Below are 19840 nucleotides of genomic sequence, written 5' to 3' on the forward strand. Positions count from 1 at the left end.
GGATCCTCAGGATTTTTACATTGGGTCACCCCAAATTCACCATCAGATCACATAGCAAGTCCATGGCTACAGCCTGCACCAAAAAAATCACGCACCCACTGTTTCCTGGGGCTGCAATGGCGCAAAAATGTGGTTACAAAGCACACATCCACATGGATCCTCAGGATTTTTGCATTGGGTCACCCCAAATTCACCATCAGATCACATGTCCGTGGCCACAGCATGAACCACAAAAATCATACATCCACTGTTTCATTCAGAATATATTTTTTTTTCTTTTCCCCCTCTAAAAACTAGGTGCGTCTTATGGTCAGCTGCGCCTTATGGAGCGAAATACGGTACTTAAAAGGAAGTTCTTTATTCTTCCTTTACAATTTGGCCCTAAGGGCTGATATGTCCTGTGCCTGACAGTATCTCATCAGGTGATGGACAGGTGCGCATGGCATGGTCCAAACCATGCTGTGGGCTAAATAGGGAGACCAGGCAGGCCTAACTAGGATTCCCCACTGCTACTCTTCCCAGTGCATGAGACTATGCTCTGGGACACAGCTGGAGCCTCTTGATAAAGCCTATTGATTAGGACAGGCCCATTTCAAGAAAATTTGGAGTTCAGAATCCCTGTATAGTCTTGAATAGATCAAGCAAAGATGCCCAGTTTGCAGCTGCCAAGAGAAACCTGAAGGATGCCACTAACTAGTAAACACAACATAACTTTATAAGCCAAGCAGTACCAACAGCTACAATCATTCTAAGGGCAAAAGCGATTGGTGCTTTTTAATTGTGAACGCTGCTGCTTAGTTATAAGTGTAGCATCCATAGCTCATGGCCAAATGCAGATGGGATCATAACGCAAATAGACAGTGATATAAAGTAATTTTGATATTGACAGATGGTAGCTCTGATGGGCCAGAAGAAGTAGTTCCAAGTGATGGCAAGACAGCAGGCAATTCCCAGCATATGGGATTACACGCTGCAAGTGACAAGTCTAAACTGCTTAGTAGCAACAGAACAGATACAAGCCAAGCCACACTAACAGTTGCTCCCAGAACCAGCTGGCAGACTACATCTTCTCTCCAACACTTCATTCTTCCTTAGTTTACTTTATGCTGCGGGGAGTTGATGGACATACCCATGGTCAGCCTCCTGGTGACCCAGCAACCAATCAGAGCTGGTTAAAACAATTCAAAACTTGATAGTGAAAACTGTTAGATAGGGGTTGACGACCTGCAGAGACAGGGACCAGTTCTGATGGGGATTTTGGGGTTATCTTGGCACAGCAAACTACTATGATTCCTGAAGAGAAAGTCCTAGAAGGGGTTGTGAGAGTGTTCCCCCTGGGGTAGTAATACTAATAGCCATTCTAGATGGAAATAGTCTAACTTGAGAAAAGGTTCAGAGAAGAGTGCTGAATAATGTAGAATATGGAAAAACAGGGGAATATGTCAGATGCAACCCTAGGCCCCCTATCTGCCCTGGATTCACACTTAGCAGGTGTGTTGTGATACCTTTAGCATTGCATTACGTCTTTTCTCAGAGTGGCTCAGGAAAACAGAGGGTTATCCCCTTTTTACAGTCAACACCACTCTCCAAAGTAGGGTAGGCAGAGGGATTGCAATTAGCCCAAGTTCATAGAAGAAAATTTGAACTAGAGCCAAAGCCATGTTAGAAGTTTAGAAGAAAACCACATGACCCAGCCACCAGAAAAGCATGTGGAGGAATCACTTGATTAATGCTCTTGCATATAAAAAAGGCTCCCTCCTTATATAAGGAAGTACTAGCCTAGCCCTCTCCTCCTAGAACATTAACATGGAAGATTATGTATCCCTGAACCTATATTCTTATACCCCAGGAAGGATTATCACTAGATTATTTTTTTAACATGTGTTACTGGATGTGGTCATGTGCCGATACCACACAATATTACCCTGCTTAGCAAACAAACATTTCACAGCATGTCTAGCAGGTCACATTTGTTGGATGGTTCTCGCATAAATGCCACAAGCCCACCTCTAAACAGGTTTAGCAAAGCCACTTCCGGCCTGCCCAGGAGGTGGGGTTGCGGGCTTCACACCCACCCCCCACGTAAGCGGGGGCTGGTTTCAGCCCCCGCGAGAACAGGGGAATCCCGGCCGTGTCTGCCCTATTTAGGGCCGGCGCAGAGGGGGCTCACCCTCTTTTCGCCAGCTAGCCCTCACGTTTTCCCGCCCTCCCTCCCTTTAGGTAGGCTTTAGGTAGGTCTCTGACTTTGCTATGGACTTCAGTCTGTCGCCGCATGGGGCATGGTAGGAATTTTTCCCAACTGGCAATTTACAGCCATTTGGTTTTTCGCCTACCTCGTAGCAACTCGTCACAACTCTTCAGCATTGGCGGTAGGCATTGGTAAGAAGGGGTTAAGAGGATGTGGGGGGGGAGGAACGCCATCACCTCCCCCCAGTGAGCGAAGGGTGGTCCGTTAAAGGACTCCGGGGGGTGTGGCCCTGTCCGAAGCCTATGGAGGTGTGGGCCAAAGGCACGCCCCCGAGCGGTGACCCGGGGGAGCTCCTAGTTGACGTGCCTCGGCAGGAGACTCCCCCGATATAGTGTTAACCCTTCCCCGTGTCTCCAGCAAATGGGCTGGAGCCGGATAGTCATTAGGACCAATGCCTAAGCCAATGCCTCTCATTCCTGAATTCAATAAAGTTGTGGCCTAATTCGCCCATTTAACCTTAAACCATGGTGTCTCGTGTCTTTATTTATCCTGGTGGGGGGCGGGAACTCGCCACGCAATGCAAGACAATCAAGCATGCTTTCAGGAAATATTTCAAGGTCACTTGTGTGGATGAGTCATCTTCTGACATTGTTAAGTTTATGGGATGGCTAAAGAAGGGTCTGTTTTTGCATCTGTTAAGCAGAGCATTTTCACAATGACTAAGGCAGTTAAACTAAACTTCAATGGATCCATTCTTTTACAGCTACAGCATCAAATGACTGGGGGAAAAGGAAAGCAAAACCTCATTTAAAGCAAGCAAATGATCTCAAGTACATCCCACAACCATGTCAGACCCCAGGATATCCTGCAAAGTTTGAGGCAAAAGCCTAGTAGTTCTGTCTATGAAAAACATACCCACTTAATATTCTTGTATATCCCAACACATAACCAAGTTAATTTAAAAACTGTACTATTTGATAAGACTATTCTCTTACATCAGAGATGGGAAGCCTCAGGCCCAGGAGCCAAATGCAGCCTTCTAGGGCCCCTTTATCCAGCTATTGGCCTCGCCCCAGGCCACACACCCTGGTTTTTAGACAACACCCCTCACTAGCTCTGCTTTGCATTCCTCCTTGAGTGTTTTTGCTGGCAGAACTATGTTCCTGATTTCTGATAATGCTTCTAGCTTGTGTGAATGAAGGACAGAGAGGGGTGTGTATGTGTAGAATTTAGCCTCTTGTACAAAGATAAAATTCACATTTGTTGCTCTGCCCACATTTGCCTATGGCCAATCCCACAAATGGCATGTGAATGTGACACTTGAGCTGAAAAGTTCCCTGCCTAAGCTGTACATGGCTTTACAGCTTCTGGCCTACTACTCTTAATGGCCAGCTGATAGGAACCAATTGCTATGAGATAGTCAATCATCCTTCCATTGTGTCTGAAGAGATAGCCAAAGATTCAAGGTGGTGACTCCACACACATCAGTTAATGGAAGGGGCTGAGCAATAGTTTGGGCATAAATGAGGCAGAGCAGTCAGAATTAGCTAAATGCTAGAAGTATATCTGGGGTCTGGCCTGTTCTCTGGGGATTTGATATGGTGTAATAGATCTTCTACTTCATGGGGTATCTGCCCTTTCTCTGCATTCCTGTTTTACTTGTTTATTTGTAGATTGAGCAAAGAAATACAGTTAAGCGCTCCAATCCAGAGAAAGCTAAACTCAGAGCAAGCTACCCCGTAACTGCATTGCTCAGGGAAGTGAAGAGTCCATGCCACAAAGGCTGGGTATGCACTCCCATCTTTTCTGAATCTAATGCACACCCACCGCTTATTTGGGAAGTCATGTACACACATTGTTGGCTCCAGTCTATATCTATCTATCTATCCTGTTGCATCCTGTGAAATTGAGAAAAAGAAGACCTAGCTGTATTTTAAGATGCCAATGTGTCTAAAGTCAGTATTTTGGCTTCAGACCAAGAAGTTTATCTCCAATGCTCACTCCCACCTTTTGAAAATCATTAAGTTCTAATTGTACTCACTTTTATTTGGCCCACTGGTGGTAACCTTCTCATCTATGATGTCAGATCCCCTCAGGAAATCCTCTATATTATTATATCATCATCATCATTTGATTAGCAGGAAGTGCCCAGTGCTGCATGGGTATTTTTAGAAACCTTTTTTAAAAATGGATAATGCAATTTGTGAGTTTGGACCTGTGACACCAAAAATAAGGTGCTGCCAATCCAAACTCATGTTTTGGTCCACCATCTTGATTCAAAATGGTGCCTGGCATCTAAACATCAATGAAGACTGCAGTCCCCATCTTGGGAAGGAATGTTTGTGCCAAGTTTAGCAACGATATCTCAAGGGGCGTCTGAATATATAGAGAAGAAACAGAAGACAAGACAAACCACTTTCCAAAATATACAGTGAATTGATTGATTGATTGATTGATTGACTGATTCATTCACCGCTTTAGTGGTTTACAAATATAAAACCAGTTTAAAAAGGATGACCACGCATAATTAAAATATGCAATAAAACAATGTCATAAAACATCAAAATATTCATAATTAAAATGCAAAACAAACAAAGCCTTTAAAACAACCTATATATCTATATATACACAAACAATTAAGTATGGCTTCCTCCCCATTCCCCAAGCTACTTAGGAAACTCACAGCATCAGGAAAGTGCCTGCTGCTCTCAGTGCAGTAAATGAAGACCACCTGTAGGGCCACTTAAGAGATTTGTAACACCACAGATCTATGCAGCTAATATCTGATGAAGTTCATGCTGCCACTTAACTTACAAAACAGGCATGCAATAATGCAACTTGATAATTGAGCCACGGAGTTCAGAGTGCAGAGTTTGTGGTCTTTCAAAACAGACTATTCAAAACAGACTATTTACAACAAGAAGCTGTAGTGTGGGTGGAATGCTCTGGTCACACTGCCATCTTCCATAATACTCTGCTCCCGCTCCCTCTGCCTCTCCCTCTCCCTCACTCACCCACACACCCTGATCAGCATTATGTGGTCAGTGAGGACACAATCTTCACTGGGCTGCGGGTCTGGGGGTGCGCCCTTATCCCCCACCCCCAAAATAAGTTGGCTCAAAACACTGATGAAGTTGCTGCTTTGACAAACTTCAAAAGCAGTGTTCGTGTAAGCTCTTTCCGAAAAAGTCAGTTGACAAGATGTGGTGCCAATTTAAACGCCCAGCCACATGACTTATCAACGTTCTACTTAGAAATGCTCCATGCATAAGTTTTGGCAACTCAAAACTGATGCTTCCTATGTTGTTTTGTTAACTGCATACAAGGAGTGTGCTTGCTTCCAAGCAGCCACTGCTTTCTAACACACAAGCTTTTAGCATAATGCCTGCCCCTATCTTGGAAACAAAACTAGTGAATCTAAGCAAAACAGCAAGTGGAACTCAACCTCCATGTAGATAAAAACCCTCAACTGATAAAAAGGTAGGGTACCAAACCCCAACATTTAACTTTAAATAAGGGTGTGTGTGAATGCTAGTAAATGAAGAATTGGGCTTCTGCTTGGATGTGAACTATACTATTCTTCACACACAAGTCATCGTGTCCCCCACCCCACTCCCAGAATTCGTCAAAACTCTTAATAAAAATGCTTTGTTACACTTGTTTCTTTGTATTATGCAAGGCATCTTGAAAATTACAAATAAAAGTTTCACTTTGATTACATGGCCTACATATCACTTAAGTCATCGTGTTCTCACCCATGTTTACTCGGTAGCAGGTGCCTGCAGTGGGATTTATTCCTAAATGAGTGTGTCTACAATTGCAGGCATGCAACCCAACATAAATGCATGTTTGTTCAGAGTCAGGCCCCCACCAAGTTCAGTAGGGGGCTTACTCTGAGCAGATACTATGCATTGCCTCCTTAAAAATCCTATACTTATTGGAAATAAGATAAAACAGAATTTAGTGGACCTCGCATCAAAGCAGACAAGAGTAGGATTCTAGTCTCTTGAACACCAGTCTATGGAATGGTAAAGCCAGTCACAATGCAATTCTATACATGCCTACACAGCAGGAAGCTCCACTGGACTTACTCACAGGTAAATTGATATAGGGTTACTGTCTTAATTGCTTAATTACTGTCTTTGCCTGCTAGAAGGATACTATGTCATGGTGGGTATTTTGGAATATGTGCTTTTAGCTACTTTACATAAAAGTTATCAATATCCTGTTTTCCATCAAAAAAAATTAAGTTTACCCATGTATTTATTTATGTGAATTTAAAGCATTTATGAACTGCTTAATGTTTCAGAAATGTCCAAGGGATTCAAACATGTCCTTCCACAGAGGAGTTACAGAGAAGCCCACACTGGAAAGACTGCAGACCACAACTTCCTGTGTGGACAGAAAGTACCTACATTGCAAGAACTCCTCTTTTCAGAATCCTATGCATAACTACTTGGGGGCAAGCCCCATAGAGCTCAGTGGCATTTGCTTCAAAGTAAAACATGCAGGATTGCACCGCTGCTCATTCCCGATGAAGTCTCCAGTTATAATCCCCGTGGTTGACTCGGCTTAATATCTATTACCAGCAAGGGACGTTATGTAGCCAGAAACTCATTTCAAACACATCTTCAGCTGCCTATTTCTTCTCCAGTCAAGGATATTTCAGGCCACACACCAAACACTTTCCAGGGACTGCCTCAAGAGAAGCGATAAGCCCCTAACGCTTCTTCCCCTCTGAACTTTTCTGCATCACCCTGCAACTTCACTCCCTTTGCAAAGCAGCACTTACTGAAAAGACACGTCCGAGCACCCCAACGCCCGAAAGGCAGGAAGCGGAAAGGAAGCAGCTCACGACACAAGCGACATTGGGCTGCAGGGCCCCCAGCTCCCTTCCAGCCGCCTGCCTCCAAGAAGCGCCCGCACTGGCTCAGGCTGAGGACCAAACCCCGCAGGAGAGGCCTGGAGGGAATCCGCTGGCCGGGACGCCTCTCGGCCGGCGCTCAAGCGCTTCAAGCTCTGGCCCCCCGGACTTCCTGGCTCACTTGCCTCCTGAGCCACCGAGTGCGACCAGGTCTCCTTGGCGGCCGCCCTCGCTCGCCGCCTTCCTGCGCCCCCGGCCCCCCTGCAGCCGCCCAGAGCCTTGCCTCTTCCTCGCCAAGCCACCGAGGCGGGCACTTCCCAGCAGGCCAGCCAATCCGCCGGGCCGTTTCCACAGCCGCTTCGACCACGTCTGCTCAGTAAGCAGCCCGAGAAGGTGGAGCTTGGGGGGGGGGGAGGCTCACCGAAAAGCAGCAGCAGGAGCAGGCGGAAAAGCAGATGCGGCGTTCGGCGGAGAGAAGAGGAAGAGCAGGAGCCCGGCGGTGGTGGCGGCGGCGGCGGAGGCGACTCTGAAAAGGCGGGCTGGGGGCCCCTGTGATTGGCTCCAGAAGCTCCAGCTGTGCGCTATTTAAGGCCGGCAGCCCGGCGCCTGCTCGGGAGCCCGAGCGCGCTTAAAGGGAGCCGGAACGGAGCTCAGTCTCACGAGGAAGGCACAAGACAGCGAGGGCGGACAGCTAGCTCTCCAGACACCTGTCTTTCAGCTCCTGCGGTGGCGTTTCCTAAGGATGCTGGAGAGCAACCAGTCCAGGGCGAGGTTCTTTCTCGCTCGCCCAAGATCCAGGCGTTGCGCTGACTCCAGCAGGCGGTGAGCGGCGCGGGCTGTGGGCGATCGGGGGGCTCTGCCATGTGCGCGGGGTCCGGAGACGGAGCCACCGGGGCTGAGCTTCGAAGGAGGGGCGGCGGGGGGAGGAGGAGCAGCGCGTAGGGCCGTGAGAAGCAGCGGCAGCCCGGCTGCCCCGGCCGTCGCGCGCCATGGCGAAGGATGAGTGCAAGGCGCTGCTGGACGCGCTGAGCAAAGTGACGGCCTGCTACCGGCACATGGTGCTCACCATCGGCGGCACCTCGGACTCGCAGAACCTGCGCGAGGAGCTCAAGAAGACCCGGCAGAAAGCGCAGGAACTGGCGGTGGCCAACCGCAACAAGCTCACGGCCGCCTTGCGGGACAAGACGGTGAGCAAAGAGGACAGGGCGGAATTCGAGCGGCTTTGGGTCCTCTTCTCTACCTGCTTGGAGATCCTGGAGACCGACATGCGGCGCGCCCTGGAGCTGGGCCAGGAGTTCCCCCTCAACGTACCCAAAAAGCCGCTCATCCAGACGGGGATGAGCGGCGGCACCTCCGGGGTGGCCGCCCGGGCCATGAGCGTCCAGAACATGAAATACGAGGCGGACAACAACATCGACGTGGTGGATTTGAAGGACCTGGAGAACGAGATCAACCAAGTGGGGGAGATGATGTACGAGATGGAGATGAAAGTCAGCGTCCCGCAATGGACGGTGGAGGCCAAGCAGGACCCCGGGGCGGAGCTCAAGTCCACCATCAGCGTGGGCGCCTCCTCCATCGGCATGATCGAGGTGGAGGAGAGTAAGGCCTTTTGCGATATCAGCAAAGTGCTGGCCGGCATCATCTTCACGGCTGTCCTCCTCATCGCCATCATCCTGGCCGTGTGTGTGGCAAAGCTCTCCTAAGGTGGGGGATGCCAGGTTCAGGAGAAGAGTTTGGCTTTTCTTGATGAGGGAGAAAAAGGAGAGGCGTTTGTTCCCCCAGATTATGGTTTTCCAAGCGGGAGGGAGGAGGCGAGTATGAGATGGGATCCCTGGGCCGGAATAAGGGGCAGGGGATGTGTTCTGTTCAAGTCCTAAGCCTGAGGATTTGTGCGATATTCTAGCTTTAAAGAACAGTCCATCTAAGGTATGTGGGTATTACAACTCCCAGCCATAGTAGGGATTTGTTCGCTATTTATAGATGATTATTCTCAGTAAGCAGGAAAAAAAGTATTGTTTGTGAGTAGGTTCTACTGTTGGTCCATGTTTACAAACTGATTACAAATTGCACATGATTTGGAGATGGGAATTAATTCAGTGGCAAAATGGAGACACCTATAAATTTACATATAATTTCCTACAAACATAAATGATGTTGTGGTCCTGAGCTGAAGATTTGTTTTCTCTCTCTAAAAGAAGTGTGCTTTTAGCCCTGGGTGCTAAGCCTGATAGTATTTATTTATTTATTTATTTTGGTGGGAGGGGGAGTTTAGAACCAAATGGTTTAAGAGATCTGAACTTCTTTTGTTTTATCGGAACTAATTGCACTTTGGCACAGCAGACACTGTGAAAGGCAATCCAAATCTGCAGAAGAAAGATTAAGCACCATTTACAGAGACCTTAAGAAGCTCTGTGTTCAATTCACTGTTGCATAACATATTCTACCACTTATAGTTTGCTGTGGGGTAGAACCAGTTCAGCTTCTTTGTTCACTGTCAGTCAAGTTTAAATGCCCGTTCGGACCAAATCTTCCAGAAAGGATGCTGCATTATACCCCCCTTATACAGTGTGCACACATGCTTCATTATATATAATGCATATATCACATACCCACAGTAGGATTTACTCCCTAGTAGGTGTATTCATTGCCTTGAAATCATGTATGGATACACATACCTGAGCTGGGAGCAAGTCCCAGTGAATTCAGGATTTAATTCTGAGTAAATAAGATCGCACTGCACAACTCCCCTGGTTTGTGCATGGAAGCTGAACAGTGATGTTTCTAAAACAGTGAAGCTAGAGTGCAGCAAGATCCCAAGTATGTTTACTCAGAAGTAAACTCTACTGAGTTAAATAGGACTTGCTCTCTGGTAAATGTGTTTAGAATCGAAGCTTTAAATGCAGGCTCTGGCTATAATCCTGAGCATACTTATAAAGAAGATTCCATTTATTTCAGTGGGACTTTCATATAATGTGTTTCAGATTTGGGGTGTCAGTGTGGCCTAAAAACAAGCCACCATCACTGATTTTTTAATGCTGTAACAGGACATTAAAACCTATGAATCTGCCTTGTGCCAAGTCAGACCATCTAACACAGCATTATGTTTCTTCGCTCACTGGCAGTGGCTCTCCAGGGCTTCAGGCAGGGGTCTTTCCCAGGCTTACCTGGAGATTCCAGAGAACCCTTTCCTGTGCTTGAGCTCCACTCTGATTCTGTGGTGCAAAGAAGAGGCATGATCTCACGTTGACAGTCTGAAGTTTACACATGTACATCTCCTATTACTGTTAATGAGATTTACATATGTACCTGCCAGAGCCAAGAAGATTAGAATCAATCTTATAATCCTGACATACCCAAGACCTGGCACAAATGTGACTTGGATGGCAGCATTTGAGCACAGGGCTGTTGGAGCTAGACAGTGGAGCAAGATAAACATTATGTAAAAGAGAGCATTGCTCCTCTTTTAAGCTGTCTGTGGAACAGTATCTTTAAAGGGGATGCATGAGGCATTCCTGTGCAGACAAGGCCCTATCTGAAATGGCTTTTAAAGCAGAGTTTCATTTCAGTCACAGCAGATTGTCAAGAACAGCAGTTCCACTCATTCAAACTACAAAGGTGTTACTGAACATTTCTAACCTCTTTAGCAGCAATTAGCAGTTCCAGGCAACAAAGTTAAGCAACTGAAAGTGTGGTCCCATCCCTGTCTACTTAGCAGTAAGTGAGACTTACTTCTGAATAAACGTGCTTAGGACTGTATTGCTCATGTACACAAAACATGCTTCTCTACTTGCCCCTTGAATTAACTGAGTTAATTGAAGTGGTGAGAAGATTTACAGGTCAACCTCTTCAAACTTTTAAGTGCACAAGTCGGTGAAAACCTTAATCTGAACCCTTGGGTCTAACAAAGCCATGAGTTACAATTGTCCAGTGTCAGATTTCCTAGCAATGCTGATATGTGTTTTGGACTGGCATTGAGATAGTGATATACTTTGCATGATAGGATGCCCTAAGTTCCTTTGCACGAGTTCCTTAAGAGCTACTTCCACTTTCTCTATACCCATGATGGTGAACCTTTTTCAGCCCAAAGTTCACATTCCCTTCTGGGCAACTTTCTGGGGAGGATGTGTGGCCTCAGGAGAGTTCCAGTAGCCGAATAGAGAGACCTGGGGGCACATTTGGGCCCCAGACCTGAAGTTCACCCCTGCTCTAGACAGGACTGATCTACATGGTCTAACACTATGGGCTAGCTCATTACATTTAAATCAATTGGCTAACTCAAGAGCATCCACCCACCCAGCAACTGCTACAAGGCTAACAAGAATATATTGTGTGATTACTAAGAAGCAGGCAGCAGAATCTTTTACCCTGACCCTAAGTCACTTGGGCTAAGAGCACGAGTCTCCTATTGACAAATCTGTTAAGTTTTATTAATAGAGCTATCCTGAATGTAATACTTGGAATTAGGTCCCATTAATTTCAAAGGAACTTCCATATGGCATGTTTAGGATTAGTATGCTCGTCTCATTAATGTCCTTGCAAACTGGATACGTGCAACCCAGTTCTCTGTATATTTACATGGAAGGTTATGTTGGACTCAATGGATGTCGGCAAACCTAAAAACACTTGAAAGCTAGTCAACATTGGGATAAGTGGGACCTACATGCAATAGGATCAGGCTGCACAGCTGCAATGCTTTTTGTACTTACTTAGAAGTAAAGTCCCATTGAACATAGCTGGACTTTAACTTCTGAGACAACATGCATAGGAGGCGGGGCTGCCAGTGAAAATCTATAGGTTCTGCCTTCAAATGCATATACTTAGGTATGTACCTGGCAAATCTATTAAGACTAATGATTTACTGACCATTCTTGAACTCTTTCTATGTGAGTCCTACGTCATACTCACATTAGTTTCCTTAGAATTTTAAGTTTACACTTATTTACTTGTAAGCCAAAACTTAAAATTATCTGCATACAGGTAGACCATATTTCAAGTCAAATATGCTCAAGATAGACTTCTGTCCTACAGGGATTTTATGGAAAAGAATGCCCCGTAAGTATGCACAGAATGAGAGCCTAACTCTGTAACTTGCTTCTCTTTAGGAATGAACCATTAATCTTCCTAAATATAAGTTATCTGAGTAAACTGGCTCAGGCTACCCATTAACAGCAGTCTTGTTAGTAAAATTTGTGCTGCATGTTTGCAGGCAGCACTGGACAACAAGTCTTGGTTCTGCAGAGGTTGCAACCAGGCAAGACTTCAAAGCATGTTAACACATAAATAAATCCTCCTGTGTTCAATAAGCAAGACAGCAGCCTTAATTACTCAAGGTATCAAAAGTGTTTTGATATTTGATTGTAAATATGTGTTTAGTCCAAAATGGAATTGAGAGGTGGGATTTGGATTTTATGTATTTGATGTCAAAACTGTGTACTCATATTGGTGCTAAAGTACCTATCTCTGCATATGTAGATAGACTCAAACTGCTGCTATTGATCCTGTGTTCTGACCACTGTTTCACTTCAAACATTGTTCATGAGAGGTAGTGATGGCTGTCTTCACTGCTACAAGGGCTAGACCTTTTTCTTCAGTGTGATTCACAAACCTTGCACTTAAAGCTGGTCTGCAAATGGCATTATTAAACTTGAGAGTGGGGGAACTGCATAGTTGGATTGCAGCTAGCAGTATTTTAATCAGAAACAGATTCTATATTCTTTGCTCATTTAGAACTCCAAGCGTTGCATTTGTTCTGGAACAAACAGGAAATCCGGATTAATAACTTTTTTTAGTTCCAACTTGGGTGTAGTCATTTCTCTACTCATCTTTGTAAAAGTTTCAGGTTTGAGATGTAAATCTATTATGCTGACATACAAGATTTGTTTTCCAAATGATCTAAGACACAGGATTGCCACTATCTAATTACCTAATGGGTCCACCATTAATCTCCCATGTACGCCCAGTGTAATCACATGCGCAATGTGACCTAGGCACAGCTGCCTGTCGCCTGGTTTACTAAGCTGACCAGATGCAAAGGGGGTCAAGACTCTTGTACCTTTAAATAGTGATATGGCAGAAGACATTTGACAAGTTTAGCCTGCTAGGCAGAAATCAATGGAATAAAATATAACAGCTAAAATTCTATGGAAACGTGGAAGATATGAGACACTGGAAGAACTTTATGACAGTAAGAGTTGTTCGACAGTGGAATGGACTCCCTTGGAAGATGGCAGTCTCTACTTCCTAAGAGGTTATTAAGCAGAGGCTGGATGGTCATCTGTCATGGATGCTTTAGTTGAGATTCCTGCATTGCATGGGGTTGAACTAGATGAGCATTGGGGTACCTTCTACAGTGCAATTATATTATTCTGTGTCCTCTGCACTGGTCTCCCTATGGGCAATGAGAGTGGAAGGTAGCAATCATTCCAGCTTGTTTAGTGGGAATAAATTACTGTTGAATTATTAGAAGTTGCACTTCAGGCCATCCCAGTCAAAACTTGGTTTCACCAAATTCATGGACATTTGTCACTGCCAAAAGTAAAAGTCCAGCACATCTCCAAACCCTCCAGAAGTTTTTTAAAGCCTAAGGGACCTATCTTGATTGATAAACTGCTTTAGAGGGCATAAGAGAGCTTGAAAATGTTATCCATGTTTTAGAGACCATTTGTAAGTTAAAAGGTGAAGTGAGAAAAACCAGAAAGCTAAGTAGTAAGGACTTTTCATAATTTCCCTTTTTGTGGTAGAATTAATATATGTCCATTCACATATTTAAACTTTGTTTTGCATGAGCGTGCCTAGCTGTCCTGGAAATATTACATATTGCAGCAATACAAATTAGTTTCCACATTAAGTACTTCACATTAAGCAACATAATTAAGCAAAGAGTTGCTAAGTAGTATAACTCCAGTAAATTTACATTATGGGTCTTTATATCCAAGTTGCTATAAAGCAAGGATAGGGAGCCTCTGGCCCAAGGGCCAAATGTGGCCCTCCAAGTCTCTGTCTAGCCCTTGTGACTTTCCCAACAGCACACCCCTTGCCCTTCATCAGCCCTGCTTCACATCTTTCAGTTTTTGCTTGGCCCAGAACAGGCAATTAAACGGCCATGTCTGTGAGCACTTAAAAAAGGACGCTGTGATTACTAAGACCCAGCATGGCTTTCTCAAAAACAAGTCAAGCCAGACGAACCTCTTTTTTGGTGTTTCAGGGGAATGCTGTGGACATAGTATATTTTGATTTCAGTAAGATTTTCCCATGATATCGTGGAGAAGTTGGTAATGGTTCCTTGTCATCCTGAAAAAAGTGACAAGTTGGTGCCACAGGATTCTGTCCTGGGCCTGTTGTTGTTCACCATCTTTATAAATGACTTGGATGAAGGAATTGAGGGTATGCTCATTAATTTGCAGATGACACCAAACTGGAAGGGGTAGCTAATGCTACAGAAGACAGAATTGGGATTAAAACTGACCTTAACAGATTAGAGAACTGGGCCCAAACAAACAAAATGAATTTCAATAGGGACAAATGTAAGGTTCTACACTTAGGCAAGAAGAACCAACTGCAAAAATATAAGATGGGGGACACCTGGCTTGCCAGTAGTATATCTGAAAAGGATCTAGGGGTCTCAGTAGACCACAAGCTTAACATGAGTCAACCATCTGATGCAGCAGTAAAAAGGTAGCACTAAAGGCTACGTCAACAGAAGTTTAGTGTCTAAATCAAGGGAAGTAATAGCACCACTATTCTGTCTTGGTCAGATCATACCTGGAGTACTGTCTCCAGTTCTGGGCACACCATTTAAGAAGGATAATGACAAGCTGGAATGAGTGCAGCAGAGGACAACCAAGATGATAAAGGGTCTGGAAACCAAGTCTTATGAGGAAAGGTTGGGGGAGTTGGGTATGTTTAGCATGGAAAAGAGGAGATATGAAGGCCATCTTCAAATATCTAAAGGGCTGTCACATGGAAGAAGGAACAAGCTTGTTTCTCCTCCAGAGGATAGGACCAGAACCAATAGATTTGTGTTACAAGAAAGAAGATTCCAATTGAACATTAGGAATAACTTTCTGGTGGTAAAAGCTCTTTAACAGTGGAATGGACTCCCTCAGGTGGTGCACTCTCCTTCATTGGAGCTTTCTTAGCACAAATTGGATGGCCATCAGTCATGGGTACTTTAGCTGAGATTCCTTAATTCAGGCTTCCTCAACCTTGGCCCTCCAGATGTTTTGAGACTACAATTCCCAGCATCCCTGACCACTGGTCCTACTATCTAGGGATCATGGGAGTTGTAGGCCAAAAACATCTGGAGAGCCAAGGTTGAGGAAGCCTGCCTTAATTGCAGGAGGCTGGACTAGATGACCCTCAACTCTACAATTCTACGATTTATATCTTAGTGCTTGAGCCACTAGATTGTGATGTAAAGGTAAAGGTAAAGGGACCCCTGACCATTAAGTCCAGTTGTGACCGACTCTGGGGTTGCGGCGCTCATCTCGCTTTATATGACTAAGCCACTTCTGGTGAACCAGAGCAGCGCACGGAAACGCCATTTACCTTCCCGCCGGAGCAGTACCTATTTATCTACTTGCACTTTGATGTGCTTACGAACTGCTAGGTTGGCAGGAGCAGGGACCGAGCAACGGGAGCTCACCCCGTCACGGGGAGTCGAACCGCCGACCTTCTGATCGGCAAGCCCTAGGCTCAGTGGTCTAACCTACAGCGCCACTCGCGTCCCAGATTGTGATGTACTGGATATATTTTACACACAAGATCACATTCGCTCGGGTTGCACATAACGGTAATCTGAACAATTTCTTGGCACAAATGTACAAGCATTTAGACTCCTAGAGGAGAGATTGCTGCCACTTTGCTCTTGGTCTAGTCTTCTGCAGCTGTGAGCTAAGCCATGATTTAACCTAGTAAGTCATCTGACCCTGGGCTCATAGTTTGTCCCCTCCAGGCAAATCATAAGCTGTAAGCCAAACAAAACTCGGTTACAGCTCATGGTTTCTTGGGAATGAAACAAACCACAAGCCTTGTGTGATCGTCACACCTTGGTTCAGACAACATGCTGCAGGAATGAAGAAGCAAAGCAGCCACAATCTCCATTTGGACCAACCCATGGTTTGGCTTAGGTGTTATGTATAAACTGGATCACAAATTTAAAGCAGAAGCTTGGCTTTTGTGCACGTACATACACACACACACACACACACACACACACTTTTAAAGGCCTGGTTATTTTCTTACGTTTACAGCCTTAGTAATTTTTAAAAATGTATATATTCACTGGAAAAGGCAGAGGGAGTCTCTTTTTTTTTTGTAAAATAAGATTTTTAAAAAATCTAACTTTGCTGTATTTTACAGAGTATGACAAAGTAATGTATTACGACCATGATGATAGCCCAGTAATTATAAATACAGAGTGTGCAATATAAAAGGAAATAAGCACTTTTGATTTATAACATCCAGGTTTTACTTCAAAATGTTTTGTCAGGTTCATATTACAGAATTGTTTTAGTATGAATATGGAAGTGTTAAAATATTATAATGAACTGGCATCATTCCATCTGAGCAAAAGTGTTGCTTTTGTGCTCAGGATAAAGCCTGTTGCTATTATTTATTTAAAATAAAGCCTGTTCTGTCAACTTGCCAGCCTGTTTGTGACAGTCATTTTTTCAAAAAAAGACAGATGCCCAAGCATAAGCTTATCAATCAAACTGAGTTACCCATACTGAATTGCCTACACACTCCAAATAACCTATTTCATTATTATACTGTGAAACACCACCACTGCATTAGAGAGTTGTCGTAAACTTCCATAGTTATTTTACTGAGTGGAATCTCGCCTGCAAAGAATTTATTATTGTCCCCATATATGCGTGCAAGGCTGAAGCGCAAAACACTGTTTAAATATTATCAAATCAGCTGCTTCCATCTCACGACAAGCACAAACTTTTTCATCTTTATATATAATATAATGCAATGGGAATTTGCTTACAGATGACTTTGTGAATTCCATTTTATAGCAGTGGCACCTAAGCTAATTCTCAGAAATATAACCACATTCACTTGGAAGTTCTATTTTTTTTTAAAGTGTCACTACCTTTAAAGTAAATAAACTTAGATGGTGGGGGTGTCAGCTTTTGAATTACTCCAGCACACTGACTCTTAGAACACTGTTATCCTACATTCACCCTAAGATTCACAGCAACCAATAATTTTGGAGATCTATAGAGAGGACAGAAAGAAAAAAAATCAATTACAATTTATGGTGATGTGCTGAAGCCAAGGGGTCTGCATCTGGAAAAATCAAGCACTGAATGCTGATCTATGCTTGTTGAACTAAAGAACCTTAAAGGTTTCATCTGTTTTCTGCAGGTTAAAAATGACCAAACCAAAATCAGTTGGAAAGATCCGGTAATGAAAAAAGAAATATTAAATTAAAAATCAAAACAACAGAACCCGGAAGGCCATGTGTCACAGGATTGTTTCTATATATAAACAAAATCCAAGAGGTATTAAAGCTCCTAGCCTTCCGGCTAAAAATTAAGAGTGCAGAATAATAATTTGAATATAAATAAATGTTTGTGAAGCTCCTCATCAACATATTTACCCTTCACAGATTTTCATTATGTAAAAAGTCATTCAGGAAGACCAGTGGATTATAGTCCTCTAAATGCTTTCTCTCAATACGATTATGTTAGTCTTTTAATGCAGGCTGAGGTCTGAGTGGAATAGTAGGGCTACACGTGAGCAGTCAGCTGCAGTCTACAGTACAACTGGGATTACTGAAGAATGACTGCTTTCTAAATCTTTTGTGAAATTGTGCATGTGCCAAGTATCTGAATAACATTACAGCAAGGAATAAGAAGTCAGTCTATATGAAAGTACATTGCACAGATGAGATGACAAAACTTCATGTTACAATTCCACCAGGCATATTTTGCACAGCTAAGCACTGCATACAGACCAGGAATCTTAGTTTAAAACAAACAATGGTAACTTAAACATGCCAGCTATGGTTTGATGCTGGCTCATTTTGAAACTAACCATTTTCTATTTTAATCTGGATGACAAGCCCAAACTTCAGTTAACTGAGTTTGTATACAATGCACAACTATGGCTAGTTCTAAAGTGAAGTAAGACTTCACTTTCGTTTACGTACAGAGAAGGGAGAAGGCTGTGAGGCTGTGTCTGAACTGGGCCTTACATTATTTCACTGCAGATTTGAAAGCAAGGCAGGTCTTTATGTAGACATTAATCTTTTTCTTACAAGTCATGTTGACAGAAGGATAATGAGAAATCAAATCAATCTCTATTTTCTTTATTTGGCAAAATCCATATCTGCAGCACGTAAACTCTGGGAAGCCTATATTTTTTCATGAATATTTCAACGTTTAAAAGTAGCTATTAAATCAGAGCCCATCATGTAACTTATTTATTTATCTCTTCTACAGTTGGCAAGGAAATTAACATTAATACAAAAACCTTAAGAATGCAATGTGAATTTAAGAAGATTTTAAAATAATTTGACAGAAATCAAATTCAGAGAACAGTCCAGATTCTAAAAAAATGACTACAGTGGTACCTCGGGTTAAGTACTTAATTCGTTCCGGAGGTCCGTTCTTAACCTGAAACTGTTCTTAACCTGAAGCACCACTTTAGCTAATGGGGCCTCCTGCTGCTGCCGCCGCGCTGCCATAGCATGATTTCTGTTCTCATCCTGAAGCAAAGTACTTAACCCAAGGTACTATTCCTTGGTTAGCAGAGTCTGTAACCTGAAGCGTATGTAACCTGAAGCGTATGTAACCCAAGGTACCACTGTACTTGTAATTAGGGTGCAGATTAGACTTTAGAACAAAGACTAGGTATATAATAGTTTCTAAATCTCCAGTTATAATGCACTTAGTTAAAGAGGAGGAAAAACAATTTCACTTAGCTACTTCATAGCAGTTAAATGTTTACTAGCACTTTTCTGGAAAAGATGGGAAATTAATTTAAAGGAAATATCGTAACAGGTAAGTCCATGAAGTCACTTACAGATGATCCCTTGTTTTGTATCAAGAATGGTTTTTATCCTTTAAGGACATTGAAAAAAACTTTACCTCAAAAATTAAAATATCTGCACATATGTAAGTCATTTATAATATTAGGTTATATCTAATGCTAGTTATACCAAGAGTAGACCCAATTAATACACATGACTAATTTCAATGGGTCTACTCTGCATAATACTGGTACAGCCCATTGTCAGCCGGTTACCAAAAAAACAATTACATAACTTGGTAACCATTAAGAACTGGTACCTGAATTTGCTTGTTTTCCCCTTGTCATGACTATTGGACTACAGGCCTATGGATAAGGACCATGTTATTTGTAATTTATATACAGCACCTAGAGCTTTTCAGGCATTCCATGAATGAAAGAAAAATAGCAATAATAATATTGCAATAAAGGAATACCAAATAATTCTCTACATTGTGGGTTGTATCCAGTGTGGTGCTAAGTTAAAGTCCCTTGGTACTGGAAGTACTGGTTCCGCTGGCAACATGTTTTGTATTGTTTCACAACAAAATGCAGAAGCAGGTTGCTGGTAACTTTGCTGCACAACCTCACGAGTTGTGCAATGAGTTTCCTCTACAACTGTTGCGAACTGGATTCTTCTGCTGCGTAACATTAACATTCCAAAAAAGTGAAAGGGCAAACAGAGAATGTTGGATACCGCCCCATATCTATCATATTTAAACAGGGCAATTTTATACTTGACTATTCATAAGTCAGCTCTACTGAGT

At 43.4% G+C, this 19840-nt stretch overlaps 2 protein-coding genes across 8 annotated transcripts in view; one reads left to right on the forward strand and one right to left on the reverse strand.

The window, feature by feature from the left end:
* The window catches only part of ANKRD27 (ankyrin repeat domain 27), a 72335-nt gene that overhangs the window by 47989 nt on the left and 4506 nt on the right, over positions 1–19840 (reverse strand). The window contains exon 1 of one of the 7 annotated variants that reach the window (XM_081016650.1): positions 7474–7607. The exons of 1 other annotated variant lie outside the window; for it this stretch is intronic. Coding sequence is in view for 1 of the 6 variants with exons in the window: in XM_081016646.1 (XP_080872772.1) it covers positions 1035–1085 (51 nt within the window). In the remaining 5 variants the exon portion in view is untranslated. Of the gene's footprint in view, positions 1–1034; positions 1151–4871; positions 5029–6980; positions 7425–7473; positions 7608–19840 lie in introns of those variants that run through there. 5 more of the 7 variants (XM_081016651.1, XM_081016653.1, XM_081016648.1 and 2 more) reach the window with 5 other exon arrangements.
* On the forward strand, positions 8042–16700 carry RGS9BP (regulator of G protein signaling 9 binding protein; the record flags this gene model as incomplete). Its single annotated transcript, XM_081016681.1, has 2 exons — positions 8042–12192; positions 12234–16700. The coding sequence occupies one exon, from the start codon at positions 8042–8044 to the stop codon at positions 8753–8755; it is 714 nt and encodes a 237-aa protein (XP_080872807.1). The 3' UTR covers positions 8756–12192; positions 12234–16700.

The sequence above is a fragment of the Podarcis pityusensis genome, assembly GCF_964106645.2.
Source record: "Podarcis pityusensis genome assembly, chromosome: 8".
Taxonomy (NCBI): domain Eukaryota; kingdom Metazoa; phylum Chordata; class Lepidosauria; order Squamata; family Lacertidae; genus Podarcis; species Podarcis pityusensis.